A 24,790-nucleotide genomic window follows, 5' to 3' on the forward strand; every position below is an offset into this window, starting at 1 on the left:
CATCTAACATTGTAAACTGAGTTGGATCTGCACAGTTGGAATCTTGCATGTTATTGTTATGAGGACTAAATTAGACTCTAGTGTCTATATGATGTAAATGTTTGGTATGAACTGCCTGGTTTGATCATAAATAGCATAAAACTAGACCTATTTGTCTTGTAAAGCACCTTGAGATGAATAACCTGAACTGAATTGTATTTGAATATTACTTTTCCAATGTGCATTTAATTCATACTTTGACTAATTCTTCATTTTCTAAGGAAGTTCCAGCATGGAACCTCCCAGTCTTCTGCTATGCCTGGGAGGGACCCAGTCTGCAGGCCAGGCAGGGGAAGTGAAGGATGCGCTGCCGCTGATGGGAGAAGGCTTCTAACGTGGGGCGCGTGACAACGTGGCGGTATCTAGCCAATAAGAATGTACCATGAAACGCTTTCCCGCTATGTGCCACTTTTTATTGGTTGGGATTTTCTCCAAGGCATCGGTAATTGGTCAGCTACAGAATATAGTCCCGCCCCTTTTGGGTTGTTATTTAAAGAAGCAGAACGCCAACGCGGAGCTCTGTCCTGTGTGTGGCGCTGCGGTGGGAAGGAAAAGTCGCTAACTGTGTTGCTGCCATAGAACTGGTGAGTGTTTGAAACTTTGTTGCAGAAAGGCTACGACAGTTTAATTCCACGCTTGGCTAAAGCTTTTATTGCTCCGTTATTACACGACATTACATTGTGGGTAGTTTCCTGCAGGCTGGAAGCCTGAATGTGTTCAGTGATGCTGAGTTGGAGTTTGTAAAAACTGAGGCTTTCTGCTGTCAGTGTGTGCTGACCCAAGGGGCATAAATCTGACTCCAACTGGTTTCAGAACTGTTTTAGGTGTCATTTACTCACTGCTTTGTTTTAAGCATTAGTCGATCAAATCCATTGATTAAGTGATCAGCAAGTCTGAACATCTTTGGATGAACTGGACTTCTGGGAGATTGCTGGTCAGAAGCTTTCATTTGTATGTTCAGTAATGATCATGAGAAGCCAACTGGCTATGGCAAAGATCAGCTATGCTTGGAAATGTCAAGATAGTTGCATATTCTTTTTGTTTTATTTTACAGCGTTTCTTTTACCAGCCTAGGTCACACTCTGTAGGCCCCACGTTGTTAAAGATCAATGTTAATAGTTGCATCTTGCATTAAGATAAGAGTGGACATCTAAACATTATGAAAGACTATTCAAAAAGTGTCTTCCAAATGGTGAAATGGCAGTGGAAATATCAGACGATAATTTACAGATTTATTGAACACCAAGCTGAGCATATCAACACAAAGCACAGGTCTCATCTCTCAACCGCACGGTGGTAAACGGGTGATGACTGCTCTGCTGTGAAAACGGGGCCCTTTTAGTCATTAAAGAATTCTCTGAGACAGCCTGGATTGAGATTCTCATAGTTCAATAACCATGAGGAAAAAACAGTCATAACTGTTTTTATCCAATTTAAGTTTTTAAAAATAAAGTTTTGTATAGATCTGAGAGTATGCTACTTTCTATGATAAAGTAGTAGAATTATTGGCAGTAGTAGCTCCTTTAATGGCTTCATCTAGGAGAGAAACCGAGCTAAACAGTCGCAGCAAAAGCTCAACTAATTGCTGTCTGAGTGAAAGACAGAGTGGGGAGAAGCCGAGCCTGGCGGTAGAAAACGAGGGGGGCCGGTGGAACTGCGCCTCAGGTTAACCACTGAAAGACACGACCAAGTGTATCATCTGTAGAAGGAGAACATGGAGTTATTGGCAGTGGGATGGTGTCAAGACTTAACAGTACAGCAAGCCAGATGTACCTACTATGAAAGAAAAAATGGAGAGAGCATTGAGTTAAAAGTTTAAACAATAGCACGATGAGACTGCATGATGGAAAATGATTGATGTGTTAATTTCTTTTTAAACTTTGGTAAACCTTGAAACTAGTAACTCACCCATACCGTCAATATAACAGACATATGGTAAGGTCAAAGGATAAAGCTAAAGCATGGTTGAAATACTGTGGTGGGACTATAACTGAGCGGTGAATAAAAAGATCTCTGCAAAATGCCAGAAAGTAAAACAATGTTGTAAAGAGACCAAAATTCCCATCCATCATTATTAGAGGCCGATAAGATCCTAATCTGAAACACAGTCAGAGTATCCAGATCAATACCATGCATATTTGCACAAATCCAACCATGTCTTCCTTTTTTGTGGAAACATGTATGTATTAATCTGTAAAAGAAAAATATTTCTATTTCTCTTTTTTTAATGTTTGTACTAAAATGTCTTCGTTGAGAACAAAGTGGAACCAGAGTCAAATTCCTTATTGCATGAATCAGCTTGGTGAGTAAAGCTGATTCTGATTAAAAAAAAAAAAAAAAAATAAAAAAACTTCTGTTGGTTCAAGATTCTGCTGAATTTACGTGTAATTAGATTTCTCCCATTTTGCTTTATTTTTGTGAGATAAAAGTACTGCATGCTGTTAAGTCACTTGCTTTAAATTATAGTTATATCATTTTTTAGAACTTGTTAAAAAATGCTTGACAAAAAAACATGATGTAATTAATGCTGACTTTAAGACATGCTGATGATGTAGTGATTTCTTTCCCTCACATTTTTTTCCGGAACTGTTCAGTCATTCCCTCTTCTTTAAATCTCTGCCTCCACCTCAGTCTCCAGAAATCAGCCATGATGCTGCTGAGTTCACTGGCACACGTCTACCTCCTGGCTGCTGTTGCACTTGCTGTTCCTGCTCAGGAGAAGCGTGTCCATCACCAGGCTGACCTGAGTGACCATGTCCATGACGATAGTCAGAACTACCAGTATGACCATGAGGCCTTTCTGGGCAAAGAAGACGCCAAGACCTTTGACCAGCTGACCCCTGAGGAGAGCAAAGACAGACTGGCGTAGGTTCTTCTTTCTGGTTATACAGAAAAACAATAAGTAAGCTTACAAGTATTTACTGTTATACCTAATTTAGTTTGTATTATTGTTTTATAAAGAGAACATAGGTTGATCATTTAGTGACCAATCAAACTGTTATGCGTGTGACTACTGCTTCCTGAAGGAGAAGAATGAGGTAGTATGGGATACCCTGCCCCCGCGTGGTATGAGGGAAGACGTCTTTTGGCAAATGACGTGTGATGGTGGATGGCCCCGCCTGCACTTGATACACCCATCTGTCTCTATTCAGTTCAATGGCCGCTCTTCACCGAACCAGGCTCAACAGTGGGGCAGAAAAAGGTGTTGTGCCTTATTACTTTCCTTCAGGGAACAGTAGTCATATGCATAACGTTTTTTAAACCTATGACTGCAGAAGGCTGCCTGGGTACTTTGCTTGCTCGTTTTCTGTGTATTCTTGTATTTTTCTGTTTCTTGCTTTCACACTGCAGCCACTTTTATTAAAGAGCAACTCCTAAACGTTAGAGCCTTTTCTCTGGGCGGTTTCTCTCCGTCTTTTATTGAACCGGAGAGCTTCTCTGAGATCCTGGTTGGAAGCACAGCAGCTCTCAGTGGGGTCTACCAAAGACAAGGAAGGCAGGGGAACTAGTCAAACTCTGCCAGTGGGATATGCGCTCTCTCCATCCCTCTATACAGTACACCTGGCAAACGTCTGCTCCCTGGTGAACAAAACGGAAGAATTTCTCCTCTGCACAAAAAACGTTCGCCTTTCTGCCGCACTTTGCCTCGTAGAAACCTGGCTTGGTGAGCACATCCCAGACAGCAATCCATCACTGCCAGGGTTCTAGCAGTTCTGTGTGGGTCGCAGTGCAGAGCTCTCTGAGAAAACAGAGGAGGAGGGAATTGCTTTTATATCAATGAAGAGTGGTGCACAGATGTTACATAGCTACAGAAATCATGCCATCATCACCTAGAGTCACTGTATTAACTGTAAACACTTTTAAGGCTCCCACATATTCGGACGTACTGTGCGCATACTGTGAGCTGTGTGGACTCCGCGCTGACTCTCTGTGGACGTTTTACCCTTCATAGTCGAGCGTATGGTTGCCTACATTTCTTGTAGCAAATACCTACAAGTCCCACATCTTCAGCCAGCGGGACGAAGTAGCAGAACGGATGGTAAAATGTGTGATTAGCTAGCTGAGCACCTAGAGTCGTTTCTTTTCCAGCAGGATTCCACCACACACCTGTCAGTGAGAACAGAAGGGGAGTGTGATGCCAAGCGTCCTTGCGACCGCCTATTTGGAGCAACTCAGTGTATTAAGGTCGGCGTCACATATAAAACAGTTCAATGTAAAGACTTCTTGCCACCGACCAAGGCAGACTCTGTTTGCGCAAGTATGTGGGGGCCTTTATTCTCCAAGGGAGTTCTCCTCGTTTACTCTGGTTGGAGCTTATATCCCCCATCCTGCATGTCTTAAGTGGAAGCAGAGCTTGCTGACCTGATAACAGACATGGAGATAAAACACCCTGACTCTGCCATAATCGTTCTGGGTGATTTTTAACAGTGCAAACATCCACAAACCCAATGGTCCTCCATCTTCACCAACATCTTCAACAAGTGACTAGATCTGTGTGAAGTTCCCTCTTGCTTAAAACAATCATCCCTGTCCCCAAGAAATGGACCATCACAGGATTGAATGACTACAGACCTATTGCTGCGACATCTGTGGTCATGAAGTACTTTGAGCACCTGGTGCTGAAGCATTTAGAAGACATCACAGGCTCCCCGCTGGACCCTCTGTAGTTTGTTTACTGGGCAAACGGATCTGCAGAGGACACTGTGAATCAGAGTCTACACTTCGTCCTGCGCCACCTTGACCATCAAGGGGCATATGCCAGGATCTAGTTTGTAGACTTCAGTTTGACCTTTAACTCAAGCAACATTCTCCACCAGAAGCAAACCCAGCTCACAGTGCCATCCCCCACCTGTCAGTGAATAATCAGCTTCCTGACCGACCGGCGACAGCAAGTGAGGCTAGGGACCATCTTCTCCCGCATAAGAACAATCAACATCAGCGCCCCCAAGGTTGTGTTTTCTCCTATCTCATCTTCTCCTTGCACACTGACTGCACATCTGTGGACCCATCTGTGTAACTTTTGGCGTTTGCAGATGATACTACTGGCATTGGGCTGATCCAAGCAACGATGAGCCTGCAGACAAACAGGAGGGGGGGTCGGCTGGTCCACTGGTGCACCCAGAACCACCTGAAGCTAAACCTGCTAAAGATGGTGGAGATGATGGTGGACTTGAGGAGAACGGCCCTTTCTCTGCCCCCCGTACATTTTGCCCCTTTTCTTACTTTTTTTCCTTGAACAATGCCTTTTTAATATTTTCCTGCTTTACTGTAGATATATTTTTATACATGATGCGGGCATTAGAATTTGAGGCAAAATTACTTGTTTGTACCCACAAACTTGCCGAATAAAGTTGATTCCTTTCAATTGATTTACTTTGCCTTTCAATTGATTCACTTTGTATAACACAAAGATTGGTACATGTGTAGACACCCTGCAGAGCAGCCATCAAACCTGAGACAAATACTTTGCATACTGGTATTCCTTCAATCCAGCAGCACGAACAGATTGAGCCACAGAAGGAGCTGTTACATCTAGATGATAAAACTTTACAAACATGCGGTGAAGACCACCTGGCTGCAGTGCAGCTATCACTTACAGGAACCCCTCTGAATAGAGCTGGAATGGAGCCTGCTGCAACCCTGGTTGAATGTGCTCTTTTTTAGAAATGAACATGTCTTTGTGAAATAACCCAAAAACTTTCTTTTTCAACATCGTCTATTGTCTGTGTTCAGTTTTCAAGACTGTATTATTTGACTTGGCTGTAAATCTGATTTGATCTTTCTACAGAAAGATAGTGGACCGCATTGACTCTGACAAGGATGGCTACATCACCCACTCAGAGCTGCACAAATGGATCAAACACAGGCAGAGGAGGTACATCGAGGAAAACGTGAACAAGCACTGGAAGGACTACGATGCTAACAAGGATGACAAGATCGCCTGGGAAGAGTATAAGAACACCACCTATGGCTACTATCTGGGTAATTCTTTGTTTGGAAAATGTTCCCGTTTCTTTTTATTTATTGCCTTGTGCTCTTTCTGATCTGACAATAATAAGCTATTGTCATATCTGCCTTTGAAGTACTTGTCCTAATGAGCAGTAGTGCTCAGTGACGGCATTCTTGAAGGACACTTGGAGCTTTAGAAGCAAGGATTCTGTGTGGTGTTGCAAAAGATGCTCCAAGTGCTGAAAGAGCCCATTTTCTCTCCAGGTGAGGACTTCAATGACATTGAAGACAAGGACACGTATAAATCCATGCTGGCTCGGGATGAAAGACGCTTCAAGGCAGCTGACAAAGATGGTGACGGTATTGCCACGCGTGAGGAGTTCACTGCCTTCCTCCATCCTGAGGAGTTCAACTATATGAAAGACGTGGTGGTGCAGGTAGAGTCCACCTATCAAAGGAAGTTAAAAGGAATTTGAGTCAAGCTAACAAAGCAGATGTATGAATATCAATGCCTGGGTTTAATTTACCTGGTAAACTAAGATATGCTCAACTAGAACATTTGTAGACCAGCAACGGTTTGAGGGTGTGGTAGATATAGTTGCTATAAAACTATGAGTGTTGACAGCTGATTCAAAAATAATTTACAGAGTCCTCTGGCAGTGGATTCCTTTTTCTGTCCTTAAATCTGAAGTGTTTTGAGATTTGGAGGACTGTGATAAGCAGATAAAAAGAATCTTCTAATGACTGTGGTCCCAGATACCCCCGCAGAGCTTTAGAAGGTTCAGTGGAGTTCATGCTCTGATGTAGCAATAAGTCAGAACTAACTCAGGTTTATTCATTTAGTCCTAATGTTATGGCTGACTGGCGTGTACAGTATTATATTATCAGTATTGTCAGTTAAACAATGACAACACAGGTCAAGATATTTTTCAAACATACTTTTTCCTTAGTGTTGTGAATTATGGGGACTAAAGCTCAAAGAAGAATGTCGTTTTCTCCACAGGAGACTGTGGAGGACATTGATAAGAACGGTGATGGAAAGATCAACCTTGACGAATATATTGGTAAGTCAGCCCTGTTTCCAGTCTGACCTGCAACTTCTGCACTGCAACCAGTCTGTCCTTCCTGTGGTCACAGTGTTTTAACTCACCAGGTGATATGTACACACCTGAGGACGGCGAAGCAGAGCCTGACTGGGTGCAGACCGAGAAGACACACTTTGCTGATTTCCGAGATATCAACAAGGTGAGACTTGCTCAGATTTTTCTGATGAAAATGACAGTGTATTGCATTCATGCTCTTTTTATCACGTTATAAAAACTTAACTGTTTTAGCTTTATTATACATGACACAAAGTCACGTATTATTATGAAGTGAAAGCTCAAGTTCAGCCCGATTGCAATGAAGAGCATCTCAGAACAAGTTTTCTAGTCTTGCCACAGATGCAGACTTTATTTAGCTCCATCCATCTTCTCATCAACTCTGACCAGCATCCCTGTTTCTGCTGAACAACACCCACACAGCATGTTTCTGCCACCACCATGTATCACTACTATGGCGATAATGTGTCCAAGATTCTGCCCAGTGAAAAAAAAAAAAAAAGACAACACTTTTCAAAAGCTTTGTGTAAATAAAAAATCTGAAAATTGTTGCATGGCTTTGTATTCACGCCTGAGGGCCTGACATGGTGCTGGTGAATTCTTGCTACAAGGCTCCTGTGCTGCTGCTGCTGACTGAGTCCATTTCTGTTCAGCTCGACGCTCTTACAGGATCAGTAAGGTTATGTCTCTGTTTGTGTTTTGCATGTAGGACGGCTACCTGGATGCCGATGAAGTGGCCAAGTGGGTTTTACCAGGAGAGGTTGACCATGCTGACAATGAGGCCAAGCACCTGATCCATGAAACAGACACAGACAAGGTAGATGCACGTGCTGCTTTAAATAGGTTATAAAATACAGCTATAAGATAACAATGTTGGTATCAGATCACTGACTGAAGGTACGGCATGAATCAAGAAGTCTCTTTTGAAGCATTTTGATACGTTGCTATTCCAACTGTCCTGTAGTCAGTCAGATTAGTATGTTCATTTACTTGGATATCAGACATTAATCATGTACTATTAACGTGTTCTTACATCAGACAAGAATCTTTTTCATCAAGTGGTCATCATTGGGGCTCCAAGTTAGAGAGCCCCCATGATGACTTCCATTATGTCATAATGGAAGTAAGAGGAAAAAGGAAAAGTCACACATTTCTTGAATTAAAATGAGCTTCCAGCCACTTTATAATAATCCTTAGATCTAACACAAAAGAGAAAAATGATATGACTTAATCTGTTTGCTCTGGTAACAAGATGATGGAAAAAGCAGCAGATTTTACGAGGAGTGAAAACTGAAGTGAAAGCTAGGGCTAGAAAGGCAACAACACTAACTTCCTTTGATATTTAAGAATGTTCACTCAGACGTAATATAGGAAGGTAATAACAAACGGGCTATGAAATCAGATTGTTAGCTCTGCAATCTGCTAATTTAACCGTACCTATGTTACTATGTTAACTGGAATCATTTCCTCTGATTATTATGTTTGTGCATCCAGTTTCAATACTTTTAGCCTGAACAACAGGCTAAAAGGTACAAGAGCCATAATCATGTATAATAAAATGAACTTTAGAAATTTCACTTCAATTTGGTTGTAGAAATAATTTGATGTATTCTAATCTGACATTACTGTGGCAGTTAGTTAAATTTTTTTTTATCACTCATTTTCTCAATTAGCAACAGCTCTGATTTCAGATGTTTTAAAAGTTCGGGTCCTCTTGCTAGCTTTTCTAGCAACAAAAACACCTTGTATAAATCTAGAAATCATCCCTGATATTAAATTGGATGTTTGATCAAATGACTTGTTTAAAACTTAAAGGTTGTTTAGTATGTGGACTTGACTCAAGACTGGAAAGATTTGAGACTAACTTGTAACTTGGTCCCACCTCTGCTGACTGGCACAGCAATGTTAATTGTTTGTTAATTGAGTTAACTTCATTACTAATTATATTCTTTCTCTCTCTGTCTTCCTCATCACTCCTTTCTCCTGTTTCTCTGAATGATCTACCAATGAACCAATTTTGGATGAAATGCTGTAATCACACAACAGGACGAGAAAATCACCAAGAAGGAGATTCTGGCCAATTGGAACATGTTTGTGGGCAGTCAGGCAACCAATTATGGTGAAGATTTAACAAAGAGACATGATGAATTTTGATGAACTGTCCTTGGGAAGTTGGGGTTGGAAGGGGATATTTAGATTTGGTTGAGGGATAGACCGGGTTTCACTTAAGTATCTAAACTAAAGTTTTGACTCTGATGCTGCAGTCATGGTTTAATGATGTCCCCTTGTTCATGTATGGAAATTAGCAAACAGAGATGCACCAGGAAATCGGCCGGTGGCCAGAAACGGCAGATATTCAGCTTGATTGGCCCTGACCAGGATTCTGGATAATAAATAAGTCCCACAGAGAAGATATCTGTCTCTGCGTTTAACCCGTCCCTCAGGGAGCAGTGTGCTGCCGACACTGAGTGGCGCACAGAGAGCAATCCGTGGTCAAGAAGAGTCTTGCTCAGGCACCCAGGGTGACAGACACTTTTGAACCAGCAACCTTTGGGGCTTCTCCAAGTTGCCATGCCTGGCTCTCTAACCACCAGGCCACCACTCCCACATTCCGTCAGTCAAACTGAAAAATCCTATCTTTAGTTCGGATCAGTGAATGCACCATAGAAAGCACTACCAGGTCTAGCTGATAGCAACACTCCCTGATGTGGATCAAGTTACTGAGTAAAGATGACTTCAATTTAGTATTTGTTTAAAATGTAGGCAAAGACTTTAGATGCAGTTTAGAAACGGTTTTCTGCAACATGCAAACATGTCTGCGCTTCATGTTGTCTGCGCTAGTTGTGCTAATTCCCAGTGTGCAAACAAATTCAAATTTAATTTTGTCATAGTAAAACCCTAATTTACAGGAACTGCTCCCTCACACACGTGGTGTGACATTACCTCAAAGTCTCTGATCACCAGTCATTGGAGAATGGCAAGAAAATGACATATTATTGCAAAATAGCATGTGAGAAATGATTTATACTCTTCCTGATAGTCTGTGAAGAAATCATAATTTCCACTACAGCCATCAAGCCCTTCTAATTTCTGGCCAACTTTTTGTATGGTGCCACTGGTATTATAACTTTATCTTTGCTGAAGGTCTCCTTGCCATTACTCTCATCTCCCCCCTCAGATTAGATCAGTTCAGCCCTCTGGCTGGGCCACTCTAGAATTTTAATTGCTTTGGGCAGAAGAAAGATGCTGATTAAACCCCCAGAAATACCAAAGCCTTATCTAGCAAGGATACGAACAATTGTGGACTTTAGAGAGAGAAATCATATGAAATCTGTATCGGCAGGTAAAAACGTTCGAATTGGAAGAGCAGAAATCAGCCTTAACATTCTGATCGGTGCATCTCTGTTTGTAGCTTCCTCAGACTCGTACTTCTGGATGCAGTCACATACTGTGTATGTAAGGACAGGTGATACGAAGAAATATGTAGTCCTCTCTGTGTTGTCTAAGTCATTTTTCAATGCTTGGGTCAATAGATGATCATACATGTAATGTCCAATCTGGCTTTAAGTGGATTCTGATGGCCAACAGTGCTTTTTGTCCAGAAGAATTTGTATTTAATAACTGTGTAAACTCATCAAGCAGGGCAATCATTGTACAATTGGAAAAAACAAGAACATATTAAGAAGGTCAAGGATGGAGTTTGTTACTTTTTATGATTTGACAATTAAAGTCTCTTTTTTTATACATATGTTGTGTGTGGTGTTAATGCAGTGCAGTATTGTTTAATTTTTATTTTGGCCTTCGTTATTCAGCAAAGTAGCTCATCTGCATGTTAAGGGTGTCAGGCAAAAGAAAATCCCCTTTATCACAAAGGATAAAAAACAGACAATTTGATTTTTTTTTTAATGGTACGTTAATATACATTAAAGTACAATATTATTGAAAAGCTCATTTATTTCTGTAGTTTACTAATTCACAAAGTCAAAGACATTATATACATCAATTACCCATAGACTGGAGTTTCCAGGCCTTTATTTTGATTATTTCCTGCCTACAGCTAATGAAAAGACAACTTTCAAGATTCAAATATCAAGGTTCAAGGTTATCCTGATTTCCATGTTAACATGTAAACAGTATATGTGCCTTTGGACCTGCAGCCTGCCTAAAATGGATTTGCTGTATAGAAACAATATAAAATATGTCTGTCTGTAGTGATGCAGGGGTGCAGCATCAGAGCTGTTGTATAATACTCATGAGTCTCCCAGCTTGTGGAAAGAAGCTGTGCTTCAGCCTTGCGGTTTTTCCCCCCCCTGATGCTGTGGAGTGTCTTCCCTGGTGGTAGAAAGCCGAACAGACTGGGACCTGGCTGGGTGGGAGCCATAATCCCAGTCACTCTGCTCGTGCATCGGCTGCTGTAGATGTCCTCTCAGGATGGCAGGCTGCTGCAGGTCATTTTCTGTGCTATTTGCACCACCATCTGCACAGCCTTTCTGTTCAGACCATCCATCCATCCATCCATTTTCTGATCCGCTTTATCCCTCATGGGGTCGCGGGGTGCTGGTGCCTATCTCCAGCATTCACTGGGCGAGAGGCGGGGCTGTTCAGACCAATAAAAAGTATTTAATACAGAATGTATACTTAATGAAAAATGTTTAATACCTGCTTAAAGGTTATTTTCAAAAGATAATTTTATTCTGACAACCTTCACTGGAACAAATATTCTGATTTATTGAATATAAATCTATTAGATTAGATAGCTGAGGTCTGTCTCTTTTTCAAGAAAGCTGTTGCTGTGAACACACAACATGCGTCCAAAGGAGCTCAGCTCTCCATGGAGGTGAAACAGACCATCCTGAGGCTGAAAAAAGAAGAAATCCATCAGAGAGACAGCAGAAATGTTAGGAGTGGCCAAATCAACAGTTTGGTACATTCTGAGAAAAAAAAAGAGTGCACTGGTGAACTTAAAAAGGCCTGAACGTCCATAGAAGACGACAGTGGTGGATGATTGCAGAATTCTTTCCACGGTGAAGAAAAACACCTCACAAACATCCACTCAAGTGAAGAACAATTTCCAGGAAGTGGGTGTATCGGTATCTCTTTTTTTAAGTCTACCATAAAAAAAGACTTTATGAGAGTAAATACAAAGGATTCACCACAAGATGCAAACCATTAATCAGCCTCGAAAATGGAAAGGGCAGAATTATTCAGATTAAAAACAGCTGAAGAAGCCAGCCCAGTTGTGAAACAGCATTCTTTGGACAGACGAGACTAAGATCAACCTGTACCAGAATGACGGGAAGAAGAAAGTCTGGAGAAGAATTGGAACAGCTCATGATCCAAAGCACACCACATCTTCTGTAAAACATGGTGGAGGCAGAGTGATGGCAAGGGCATGCATGGCTTCTAGTGGCACTGGGTGTTTATTGATGATGTGACAAAAGACTAAAGCAGCCGGATGAATTCTGAAGTGTATAGAGATATACATTCTGCTCAGATTCAGACAAATGCAGCAAAGTTGTTTGGCTGGCGCTTTACAGTACAGATGGACAATGATCCAAAACATACCGCAAAATCAACCCAAGAGTTTTTTAAAGCAAAGAAGTGGAATATTCTGCAATGGCCGAGTCAATCACCAGATCTCAACCCAACCGATCATTCATTTAATTTGCTCTAGACAAAACATAAGACCCACAAAGAAGCACCAACTGAAGTCGGCTGCAGTTAAGGACTGACAAAGGATCACAAAGGAGGAACCCAGCGTTTGGTGTTATCTATGGCTTCCAGACTTCAGGCAGTCTTTGCCTGCAAAGGATTCTCAACAAAATATTGAAAAGTAACATCTTACCAAGGGTTATGTATATTTACCCAATTACTTTTCAGCCCCTGAAATGAGGAGCGCTTGTATAAAAATAGCTGCAATTTCTACATGTTTAATCATATATTTTTGTTCAACCCCTTGAATGAATCCTTAAAGTCTGCACTTCAGTTACATTGTAGTTGTTTTCATTTCAAATCCAATGTGGCATGCAGAGCCCAAGCCATGAAGATTGCATCAATGTCCAAATATTTCTGGGCCTAACTGTATCTACATCCAGTCAAGTTTAGACACTTGTTCCAGTTCTGGCAGAGCTGGAAGCAGCACTATGAGCCTGCAAAGAAGGAAGGCAGTCAACCACTGGTCACCCCACAGCGCTGAAGATGGACCACTGAACAGCTCAGATGTCATGAAAGGAGCCAAGGTCTAATTAATTCTGAAAAGAACAATGGATCCTTTCTATACTAAGACAGGACATAAGTGCTAAAGAACAGCACCTGACCCTTTGCAAAATGAGTCCTTTCCTGCAAAGAAATGAGTTGGGGTCACTTTCCGCTAGGATTTGGATCAGTGGGCTCCGTGAACCACCTTAGACTGACACAAAGCGATTTTGAATTGACCATAGTAAAATGTGATTCCCAAACATCTGAAGTGTCTGTCTCCCATGTACCTTTGATAGTCTCTCAGAGGGCAGGGCTGGCTCAACACATAACTGATAAGAAATAAGGGAAACCTTTGGCTGGTGGATGTAAGCTAAGAAACTCACCGGGACATGTGGCTGCCTGGCTGGGGGATCTGGGAAGTGGGAGAGATGAGCTGTGGGGAAATGTCTGAGCAAAAAGTAGCTTGAAAAGTGTTTTGGGCAGAATGTACTTAGTGAACAGCAGATTACACGATGGCAATTTGTTCTGTATCAAAATATCGGCCCAGTTTTACTGATCAGGCCAATAAGTTAAATAATGACCAGTGCTGATGTCGTGCTTCCTAAACGTAGAAGCTGAACAATGCCATCCAAGGTTGAGTATGAGAATAATATGGGACTGCACGTATGAAATGTATTAGAACATTTCCTGACCTGAACCCAACCGTGAGGGAGTGTTGGAGCAGAATGGGTTTACCCACAGATGAAGGAAGAATGCAGTAAGGAAGTGAGACTAAATGTAGCTCCACTGGTCAAAAAATAGGACTTGTATCGCCTCTGGACTGTGACCAGTAGTCTAAGGAATAGATATTTGCTGTTCAGTAATAAAAGTTAAGAAGAGCTGAGGTCCACCCTTATTTTGGACTTGGAGGCTTAAAAGTTAGCTGCATCTATCTAACCTGTCAGAGATGCTTCTTAGTTCTCACTTTGCAGATTTCTCAGAAATGAAAGCTGTTTTATTCAGTTTAACTGGACTGTAGAGTTGAGCCTCTTTCCTCACAACCTTGTTCAAGAAAACTATTATGGACGAAGAGCTGGATCAAGACGCGCTGCAAGACTAACTTCTACCAACAGGAAGGATTCTGGGGATTTCTGATCTCAACTTCACAATTATTCTTTACTTTGAGTTAGTTTATTAGATAAAATCCCAATAAAATACACGGAAGGTCCTGGTTGTGATGTGATATAATGTGAGGTATGAAAACTTTTGCAAGGTACTGTATAAATAGATTTTTTTCTTAAGCGGGCTTGGAAAAAGGTTATTTTAAATGTGCACACTATAAAATCAATGTTCTGTGTTCTGTGCTCTGCTCATCAGGATGGCCGTCTGACACTGCTGGAAGTGCTCGACAACACAGAATACATCAAGATGAGCACAATCACTGACTATGGAGGCATGAGGGTGGAGGAGCATGATGAGCTGTGAATCTGATTTGTAAATACGTATCAGTTGAAGAGACCAATAAAACTGGCCAATATGAATTAAGACAAAAAATAACGACAACTACAGCCACAAAGCAGCTGGACACAGCTTTGGCTATGGCTACTCTGACAGTAAAAGCCAGCCATTATTTTCTTCTCATTAAACATGAGAAGCAGGCATTCAGTCTTCTCAAGCGACTGTCATAACAATGCTGCAATGAGAAAGAGGACACTCAGGAAGTACTTTGCTTAAAAAATCCTTATAATTGCTATTTCCTTTATTGTGTTATTTAGACAGGCAACAGCATTCATTCAAAAGAAAAAAAGAAAATACATAGGAAGTATAGGTCACAGGGCTGCTGCTTAAAGAAAAAAAATGGATTTACAGGTTGCAACAAGCTCCAAAGATATTCCAGAAACACATCAGGCTTTGACATTTCACTCAGGCACATATAAGATGGGCCTAAAATCACTGTGAGCAGTGGCAGACACACATCCTCCATGCGCTCATGCCTGCATCACTGGACGCGCCTCTTTGGCGCTGAGGTCAACTCCAGACGCTGCGAAGCCGGTTCCACCCTGTGAAGATACAGAACATCATCAGGAACCTGGAGCTGAGCTCCCAGACAGACAGGGAGGGGGACAGAGCAGACAAAGCTCTCAAAAGGACGTATCAATGTCTGCCATGAGGGGGAAACTACCTCTAGTTGCTAACTGCATACTGTATTTTCAGGCCTTAAAAACACGCCCGTAAACCACGCCTCTTACGTTATGCGGCCAGTGAATTTCCTCCTTATGACCAGATTTGATTTCTCTGATGAAAATCGGGGACGTTTCTGATTTTGTTAAGCACACAATCTCTGCCTGGGGGTTGGTTTGTTTTGTCTGAACTGCAACGCTGGGGTGTAGAAGGTGCGTTCGGCAAAGCTCTACTATGTCAGGACTGTGGCAGGACCGGGTAATTACCTCTTGTTGCGTTAAACTTTTTTACTCCATCATGATACACTGAAATAGGGGACATTTCCGGGAACATGTCATCCAAAACGGGGACTGTCCCCAGAAATCAGGGACATCTGGTCACCCTACCGGAGAGGAGGAGTGATACTACACATTTGTGAAGAATGTGTAATGTGCCTTATAATCCAGTGTGTCTTATATGTGGACAAAGACACACATAGACATGTAAACTCATGGTGCACCTTATCATTTCTTCAGGTATGTAACTGATTTACTTTGCAAGTCCAGGAAAAACAATTTAATTAAGATCTGTATTGTGTGAGTGTTGCTATAGGAAGATTTTTCAGCCAGCTTAAGTCGCACAGCTACGTACCCTCTGCAGTGGGATGATGTCTCTGTCTGTGAGCTTCTCTCCAGACACGGGATCAATCATGTCCTTCTTGATCAACTTCTCCACACACTCCTGAGTCACCACAGTCCCTCTGAAACACAACCCTTAGGAGCATCACTCACCCTGCGGCATGTCTAAAACAGAAGCCTGGATATGTGTAAGTCACAGTGGGGGGGTACTCACGAGGGTCTCAGGACGGCGCAGGGCACACTGTTACCCAGGGCGTCTCTGGTCACTGCACACACATACCTTTCCTGGGGAGAGAAGCATTAAACTACAGAGGGGGAAACCGTCGTATCCCCCACCACCTATGCGTACGTTGATTTAACTGGATTTAATGCACAATTAAGATCATTTAGGTAACTTTCTTTAAATGTATCCGTACTTTTTAGTTCGGATACGGAAATTAAGAGACTGTTCTGAAAAAAATCTTAAAATTATGTAATACTTGAGATGATATATGACTAACATTAAATGGCTAATAAATGAACTATAACTGATAGATGAATATTTAGCTGCCCCTTCAAAATTAATGACATCCTAACCATAAGCTGGCCTTTAAACATGAACTAAAAACACATCAAATAAAATTCTTCACTTAAGAGCTGATGAGTTCATGTTGAATGTCCCAGCTCAGCCTTTGGGTCAGGCAGATTTTTTTCAGACTTTGCACGGAAAAATGACAAAAACCTTGATTCTTGTCTTTTTCAGCCATTCTGTGGAAGTTTCTGTTGAGGCACCTTCCTGTTGAAGTAATGTCCTTAACGGGAAAACTGCAGTAAACAGCCGTGCTTTCAGCTCTGATTTAAAGGAACCTTTGCATCTCAGGTTTTCAGGGAGTTTGTTCCGGAGCTGATGGACATAGAAACTAACCCTGGGTTAACTGAGGCCCAATCAGAACTCACACAGTGCGAACCGGGTACTTGCATCCTTCTCAGAGCGCGAGTACATACATCGGTATGTAACTTGCAGGTAGGAGCCTCGCTAGTGTGAGCAGAGGGTGCTGAGTAAACTGACCTGGCGGTTGAGCAAGGCCACTCTGTCCAGGCTTGGGTCCAGTGGAGTGAAGTGCACAGTGATTAGATCGTTCATCTTTATGGGCCGTCCAGACATGGGACATAACACAGCTTTACTCTAGCAGAGAGAGAACGCATGCCATTACAAAAATGATGTGCACACATGACAGTTTGTGTGATATTTCAACACACAGCTGCAGAATCCTCTTCTAAGAGTACAGAAAAAAACGGCTGTAGGTTTGAAATCATAGGGTCAACCTGCCCTCTCTTTAAAGGTGTTCCAACAGATAGGTACACATTAGGTCAGCAAATACCATGACGTCCATTCTGAGAGTAAACAGTTAGACCTGCAACAAAGTGAAGGCCTTTTACCCAGTCTGACATAGAATAAGGTCCAGGAAGAAGAACAGTGAGTCAACAGGCTCTTTTATTTCTGTAATGTGTCTCCTAAGTCGTAAAAAACACACACACCCTTGTTTTAAATACTTACTGAGAGCCTTGCCTGGGCTTCCACACCTTACTCTTAAACCCTGGCCCTCAAAAAAGCGAGGACTAAAAAAACAAAATTTAATTCTTCAGCTATCTGAGCTACAGTAGCTTGACTCGAAGCTCATTTCTTTAAAACATCAGCTGTGAGGACAATATCTTTACTTGCTGCCCAATGGTTCTGCCCCACACACTAGCAGTTGCCATGACGAAAAGTAATATTTTCTTCACCTGCCAATGGTCATAATATTATGCCTTCTACCCAAGAAACAAATGTCATTGTTATTTTTGGCTAATCTGTTATAAGACCCTACAATGAGTTTCTGGTTTATTGAAATCAAACGTTTTGTGCGTTTTATTATAAGATGTATTGTCTGCCACCGTGTGGGAAAGGCTGTTATGTTAAACTGCTTTGTAAAAACATTTGTCATGGTGAATGGGAAAGGACCAACAGATGAATGTAAGACGTATTTTACAAGATTCCAAAATAAACCCCAAAAAAGCTGCGGAAAATGTGGGGAATGCCACTGACCGGTTTTTTAAGCAGAGTAGGCTTAGCCTCTGGGGTCAGAGAGGGGATCCAGAAACTGGGCAGGCTCTGGCTGGAGGTGGTGGCTGGGCCGGCAGTGGATGCTTCTGCTGAGCTGCTCGCTTCGCTGTCTTTCTTCTGCCCTGAAGAGAAAAAAATAATCAAACAAATTTGGTTTATTCCAGAAACAACAGTTGTAAATACAAACAACAACCGGCAGTAAGAGAGGAGGGTCTCACCAGATGTAAAAGGGTTTATGGGCTTGGACACGATGTTGTGCTCACTGGTTTTAAACCTCTCCACTCTCTGACGTTCCTCAGATTTAGACTCCAGCTGGTTGTTGCTCTTTTGGGCTTGCTTCTGCTTCTCATAAGCCTGCAGGATCACAGAGGGAACATCCAACCAACAAACAACAAAGATGTCAAAAAGATTGAAAAAAGATAGTTCTTTCCAATCAATATACTCATTTACCTTAAATCACTTTAAGATATCCCTGTAGCTACATCTCTTTATAGCCAGCAGTGTTTACACTACACACCAACACTAAATCTATAGTATTATACTAATAATCAAAGTATTTCAATAGTTTAGTTTCATAAAAAATGTCAATATTTTTGCACTTTAAAACTGACGTACTTGGTGGTTGGTTTTGTGTTTCTGTTTCTAGTTTTTGCCAATGGCTTTGTTTATTTAAAACAAAGCCATTGACTGACAGTGGCAGAGAGGAGGATGCTGTCCAGGCTTCAGTCCATCTTGGACAATGTCTCACAACAATGTTGTTGTATATCTGGAGCATGTAACGAAAATAATTTCCCTCTGGGATTATTAAAGTATTTCTGATTCTGACTTTCAATCAAATCATCCAGATAATGGTCCAGTCAGAGTCATAAGCCATTCTGTCTCCTCTAACCACCAGTCAGTCATGTCAGATGGCCGTTCACACTGAGCCTGGTTCTGCTAGAGGTTTGGCACTTCGTCTCATGTTTTTCTCTTCTACCTTTCCGTTTTAGTGTCCATTGAACATGAAACAGCCCCAGAGTAAAATCTAATAAAGCTTTATGCATATGTAAATGAAGGGATTTATATATGCATAAAGCATATGTGAGGGATTGCTCCATAGGCAACAACACAATGCCAGCGACTCTCCACTGTGGCTCCAGGCTCATCCAGGAGGAGAGAATGGCTCGATATAATCTGCTGGAGTTTCCTTAGAGGGAAAACTTTTAACCAATTAGAATAACAAACAGAACTTGACCACATTGTTTGATAACTAGGATCAAATTAGAATGTCTGTGTTGAACTGACTTTTTATTGCTAAGTGCCTTAACACAACGTGTGTTTATTGCCACTATATAAATAAACTGAACTGAATTGCAGTGCTTTGCATGCAGGTCAGAAAGTTGGGCTTTGGTCAATGATGTGTAATAAATCTAAAATCCATCCCAGTCACTATGAGGAAGTGAAAACACGTTTCAGTTTACTCCCACACACTTTGTGATCATAATATTTTAAGCGCAGACACATCAAAGAGAACACTTGAGCAATAATCATTGTTCAGTCAAGTGCTGTTGATGTGCAGCTCTTACCTTCATCTTTTTGGCTATTTCTGTCTTCTGGTGAAGAATGTATTCAAGAATGGCCTGTTTCTCATACAAGTATCCATCTGGGCTGTGGACAGCAACCACACAAATGATATACTCTGAGACGTCTACATGAGTGTAAAAAGTTCATGAATTGTATTGTACCTCACTATATGATGAACTATCACAAACATAAGAGATCAAAAATATAATAAGCTTTGCAACTGCATTAAAATGTCAAAGTATGTGATGTTTGCATTAGCACACTGCAAGAAGAGAACTAAAAGTAAATAAAGTTTTCTTGAAATTAGTGTATTTGGCCTTGATTTGAGTAGGTAAATAAGATGATCTGCCAATGGAATGAGTATATTCCTAATCTAATTAGATATACTGCACTTGAAATAAGATGATGGAGATGAGTTTTTCCTATTGTAAGTGTAAAGCTCTTATTCCATTGGCAGATTATTTAAACTTGCCTGCTCAAATCAAGGACAAATACACTCTTTTCAAGAAAATTTTACCTACATTTAGTTCCCTTTTTGCAGTGCACTTTGAGTGCATACTGAGACACAGCAAGGTGAGGGTTATGACATCTGCAGTTCTACTTGATGCTATGTGTGCTACACTATACAGTTATATAGTCAAAGCATAACCTCATGCTGGTAAATGTCACAAACATGAGTCGAGATTATATTTCAGTAGTTCTACATTCCCATCATGTGCTCCGATCTAATGGACCTCAGCTGTTTTCTATGTTTCGACTACATTTGATCAAGCTACTAATCATAAACTGTGACAGAGGGAAGCTTAAGGGCCGCCGTTGTGTGCGTGTTGTCCGTTAGAGTGAGAAACGTACGTCACCACAGGAACCTGGCAGGGCTGCAGGGACAGGCAGCAGCAGTCAAAGTCTTTGATGGCATCTTTGCCCAGGCGGACGCTCTGTGTGCCGTAACCGGACGCCGCTAGACGGGATGAAAATGACACAACATGATCACAAAAAGTGTCCTGGCAGACTTAACAGTCCTTTAAGCAGGACTCCATGAACAGTCCTGCTTAAAGGGCCGAGTCACGTACCATGACTTTATGAATTTCTACCCTAGTGCCTCTCTCTGGTTGCATATAAAGATTTTCCAATTAAATTATCACTTCCTGTTGGCTTATTATAATTTCTGTGTTTTACACTTTGTCTTGGCTCTATTTGTTAGTAATCAAAGAACTTTTGTGTATATTTACCATGACAAGACCACGTGACTGTTGCAGTTGCTGTTTCAATAGTCGCCATCTTGCTTTCTGCTGTATTGTCGGCAGAGGGCACAGCAATGCTTATGTCTGCTGATCGTGGCCGGTGCAAAGTTCAGGCTCAAAAAGGACAAAGTAAACGCTATCAGGACGAAGGCTTGGTGTAGATGGTTTTGTTGTAGATGAATATAGTTTTTTATAGTCATAGTATGTGACTCGGCCCATTTAAACGTCTGCATTCAGTTCACATTTCTTTATGCTCAAGTTGAAAAGGAGCCAAACTTGGACTACCAGAGTACATTGTTGAGCTTTAGTTGCTCTTTCACTCATTTTGTTCCTGATTGTTTTCTGACGATGGTTCTGTTTAGTAGACACTGACCAATACACAAAGTCACGCCAGCATAAAAGCCACCTTTTGGTATTTGCCGTGCCATATATCTTTAAAGAAAAGATTCAATTTAGAACATAGTCATTACACATACAGAAACAGCAATAAAACACAAATTATAACAAATAACTACCTAAAACGTTATCCAATAAGCTGATAACTGATAATTTATCTAATAAGGTGCTCAGAAACTAAACCCAGCCTCCTATTGCTTAGTTCTAGTCCAAAGAACACTGAGTAAACACACTGCAAAGGGCCTGAAGGCTCTAGATGTCTTATACTGTGACTTAACCCAAGGCCTTTTTATGAATTATAGACCAATATCAAGACTAATAACTTTCCTTTCTCAAATAGGAAGCCAGGACAGGATACGGTTGGTTTTCCTGGAGTCGGCCAGGTCTACAGCTGCAGCGTTTTGGATGAGCTGCAGCGATCACATTGATATTTTTAACAACTGTAGCAGAGCTCTGCAGAGCCTGGCTGCAGGTGAGTGAGCTAGTTCAGCCCTTGTGCAGGACAAGGGACACATGTAAAAGCTGCAGGACACCAGCCCTGGAGGATCAGAGTTTGAGACTGGCACTTTATTGAGTCTAGTTGAGAGCTGATCCCCGAGGTAGCATTTTGAGACGTCTGCTCTTCATAAGGCAGGATGAAACTCTGATCAACTGTTCAGCCATCAAGAGATTCCTCCTGTTCTGAGAAACATGTGGTGTTGGACAGGAAGCTCTGACTGACTGTCAAAGCTTGGATCCAGGAAAAGCTGTGTGGCTTTCCTCTTTATTGAGGGACAGTGGACCAGAACATCTGAGGGCATCATGGGAGCTTTTGTCTCTGGCGTACTTGTGTTTTGTGGCTCTGGAGAAAGCTTACGAATCTGAGGGTATCTTGTAGAGGGTGCAGCGGGAACAAAGGGTGCCGGAGATGGTTTTAAAGCCGGTAATAATCACAGGAAGATCAGTGTCTGCATCCTGCTGCAGGGTCAGAGGGCCCGGCGCCACCGATTGTTTGGCAGTCCCACTTCTGTCAGTCTGATTCCGGAGAAGCATTAGAGAACGAATGGATGGAAACTCTGGCCTTCTGAACACACTCGCCCACTTTTATGTCATAATGTTCCAGCTGTTTAGCTCAGGGTGCAGTCGGAGCACAGGCAGCCATCGGTCTGAAGCTCACCTGTGTCCTTCCTCTTCTCATGGTAAGTGTAGACAGCTCCAGCCGTGCAGTTCTTCCCATGTCGAGTCATGTTGCCCTTCCTTTCCGAGGTTTAGCAGCTGTCACCTGCCAGGAAACATGTGTGAACATTTAGTAATCGTCAGCTAGCATTAGCTGCTAATGTAAACAGAGAAACTAGCCAGCGATGTGCCGCCCAGGGGCAGCTTTATACGGACCACCACAGGAAGGCCTCCTGCTGCGGTTCTACAGAGGTGCCGTGACCATTATTAAAAATCAATAAATTAGTGTGTTTACTTCTTCTCTTTTCCGTGTTGTTGTCGTTTCTTCTTCTTCGTCGTCTTCTTTGTTTTCTTCTCTCCGTTTGCTAGCAGATTGCAAACATCTTGTAGGAGTCTACCGCCACCTACTGGAGAAAGGTGTAACATCACCTGGTCTTCAGTAAATCCAGCGCAGGCGTTGATCCTCAACATAAACGTAGTTCTCACATTCACCGTCGTGTATTATTTTGGGTATTTATGTCTTGTCGTTTCGGTTTTTCTGTCACATAAAATCTCAATAAAACACACTGAAGTTTGTGGCTGACAAATCCTGAAAAAGTTGTAGGAGTATAACATGGGACTGCATGAACCCCAAATAGATTGAAAAGCAATGTTATTGTTGCTGTTTTTTGTGGTTCTAATGAAGGTGTACAGTACATGTTACGCATTTTCCTCCTCTCCTTTGGAATATTTGATAAAGCACTAAACTTGTGAAAAACAAAACTACTCCGTTAAAAATCCCAAAACCCAGACTAATTCTCATTGTTTTTCCCCAGACAGATCTGTGAGAATCCTACCAACCACGGCGGATCTAAAGGAGGTTTGATGCATTCTCTATAGCTCACCCCGCTCCTTGCTCCTGCTGGAATCTCTATCATGCTTTTACAGTTCTGAAATCCACCAGCAGAGGTCGCTGTTCCTCACTTTGCATCACGGTCTCTCTCTTTCTAGTATAGTAGTAATGATTGATAAAGGTCTATAGTTGCTGCCTCTTCATAGAATGAGCTCACTTTTTTTATCAGCGTGTCTCTAAGCAGCTCTTATGCACATTTTCACAAAGTTTAACCTCTTTGGGCCTCAGGTGTATAATAAGTGGAATCAATTTACTTTCAGTGTTCCAGAGCTTTTGAAGCAAATATTTACCTGGTAAATATTTGCTTCAAAAGCTTTAGCATGTTGGTAACCAACATGCTAAATTTAAAACAAGCTGCTTTTTGACAGAGCCCTAATTTCCAACACCTGACTGTTTGATGGAGGGCATGGCTTATTTTTGCCTGGGATTTGAAGCAAATAAATAAATAAAATAAAATAAAAATTTAACTTTAATATCTAAACACAATATGAACAAATAAGGACGAGTGGCCTTAGAGTCAAATGATTCAAGACTGGAAAACCCACAATTTAAGCTTATTTAAATAATAATAAAAAATATCTGAATATGTCTTTTGTTATCAAGATTTACATTTTTGTTTTCTTGCATTCCACATAGACAACTTTAGAAATGAATTTGTACCTTTTAAGCAGCAGCACATTGTAGAAACAAATAAATTGCTCTAATTCTATAAATCATACAGACTTTTAGAGCTCAGTTTGACAGGAATTCAATTATATTTTTAAACAAGCTAATTTTCAAAGGCTGTTAGTCATAGATGATTTGCTGTAGATTTTATTACATCTGTTACATCTGTGCAATCATGGACATCCCACATGCTGAGACTGAGATTAATATGTGACTGAAGATTTCCTTTCTTCGGTCAGAAAAAGTTCTATTCAATGCTTTCCTTTTTATACCAGATCCAAATTAAAAGATTGGAGAAAACAAATTACATTTTACCATGATTAGGTAAAGTAAGCACTGTTGCCCTGAAACAAGAAAGTCCTGGGTGAAGGGTCGGGCGGGCCAAGATGGCAGCCAACACACGATTCGCTGTGAGCTCCTCCGAGTTTTGGGCACCGCTTACCTATAAACTACAGTAAACTTAACGATCCTTGAAACACACGATTCGCTGTGAGCAAAAAATCAGCCATAACACTGAAGAGATTGTAGCTATCAAAGAAAACATGGAAGGCATCAAACACATAACAAAGACAAATCATGACAAGTTGCAAATGATGAACCACCGGCTCAGTGAACAACATGAAAAGATTGAAGAAGCAGAGCATTATAGCCGACGCTGGAATCTAAAAGTTTTCAACCTAATCCACCAATGAATCCATGGAAGATCTAAAGAATCAGAAAATGGCGCTCTA

At 41.4% G+C, this 24,790-nt stretch overlaps 2 protein-coding genes across 6 annotated transcripts; one reads left to right on the top strand and one right to left on the bottom strand.

The window, feature by feature from the left end:
* Positions 1–521: 521 nt before the first annotated feature.
* On the top strand, positions 522–15,123 carry rcn3 (reticulocalbin 3, EF-hand calcium binding domain). Of its 3 annotated transcripts, none has more exons than XM_012880950.3 (8): positions 522–623; positions 2,671–2,904; positions 5,828–6,021; positions 6,253–6,425; positions 6,992–7,052; positions 7,142–7,233; positions 7,798–7,905; positions 14,643–15,123. In XM_012880950.3, the coding sequence occupies exons 2-8, from the start codon at positions 2,687–2,689 to the stop codon at positions 14,748–14,750; spliced, it is 954 nt and encodes a 317-aa protein (XP_012736404.1). In that variant the 5' UTR covers positions 522–623; positions 2,671–2,686; the 3' UTR covers positions 14,751–15,123. The 3 variants fall into 3 exon arrangements, with proteins under 3 accessions (XP_012736404.1, XP_012736395.1, XP_035985328.1); XM_012880941.3 differs by lacking the exon at positions 14,643–15,123 and adding an exon at positions 9,135–9,499; XM_036129435.1 differs by lacking the exon at positions 14,643–15,123 and adding an exon at positions 9,135–9,499 and having other exon boundaries at positions 532–622; positions 2,622–2,904.
* On the bottom strand, positions 15,004–22,912 carry LOC105938979 (nitric oxide synthase interacting protein). Of its 3 annotated transcripts, none has more exons than XM_036129436.1 (10): positions 22,797–22,912; positions 22,503–22,607; positions 20,562–20,667; positions 19,712–19,793; positions 18,365–18,500; positions 18,129–18,268; positions 17,112–17,228; positions 16,278–16,348; positions 16,077–16,185; positions 15,004–15,325 (listed from the first exon to the last, which is right to left on the bottom strand). In XM_036129436.1, exons 2-10 carry the CDS (start codon positions 22,570–22,572, stop codon positions 15,254–15,256), a joined length of 903 nt encoding a protein of 300 aa, XP_035985329.1. In that variant the 5' UTR covers positions 22,573–22,607; positions 22,797–22,912; the 3' UTR covers positions 15,004–15,253. The 3 variants fall into 3 exon arrangements, with proteins under 3 accessions (XP_035985329.1, XP_012736423.2, XP_021163293.2); XM_012880969.3 differs by having other exon boundaries at positions 22,800–22,897; XM_021307618.2 differs by having other exon boundaries at positions 22,718–22,829.
* Positions 22,913–24,790: the final 1,878 nt, after the last annotated feature.

This window comes from Fundulus heteroclitus, unplaced genomic scaffold (genome assembly GCF_011125445.2).
Source record: "Fundulus heteroclitus isolate FHET01 unplaced genomic scaffold, MU-UCD_Fhet_4.1 scaffold_170, whole genome shotgun sequence".
In the NCBI taxonomy this organism is placed as follows: Eukaryota; Metazoa; Chordata; class Actinopteri; order Cyprinodontiformes; family Fundulidae; genus Fundulus; species Fundulus heteroclitus.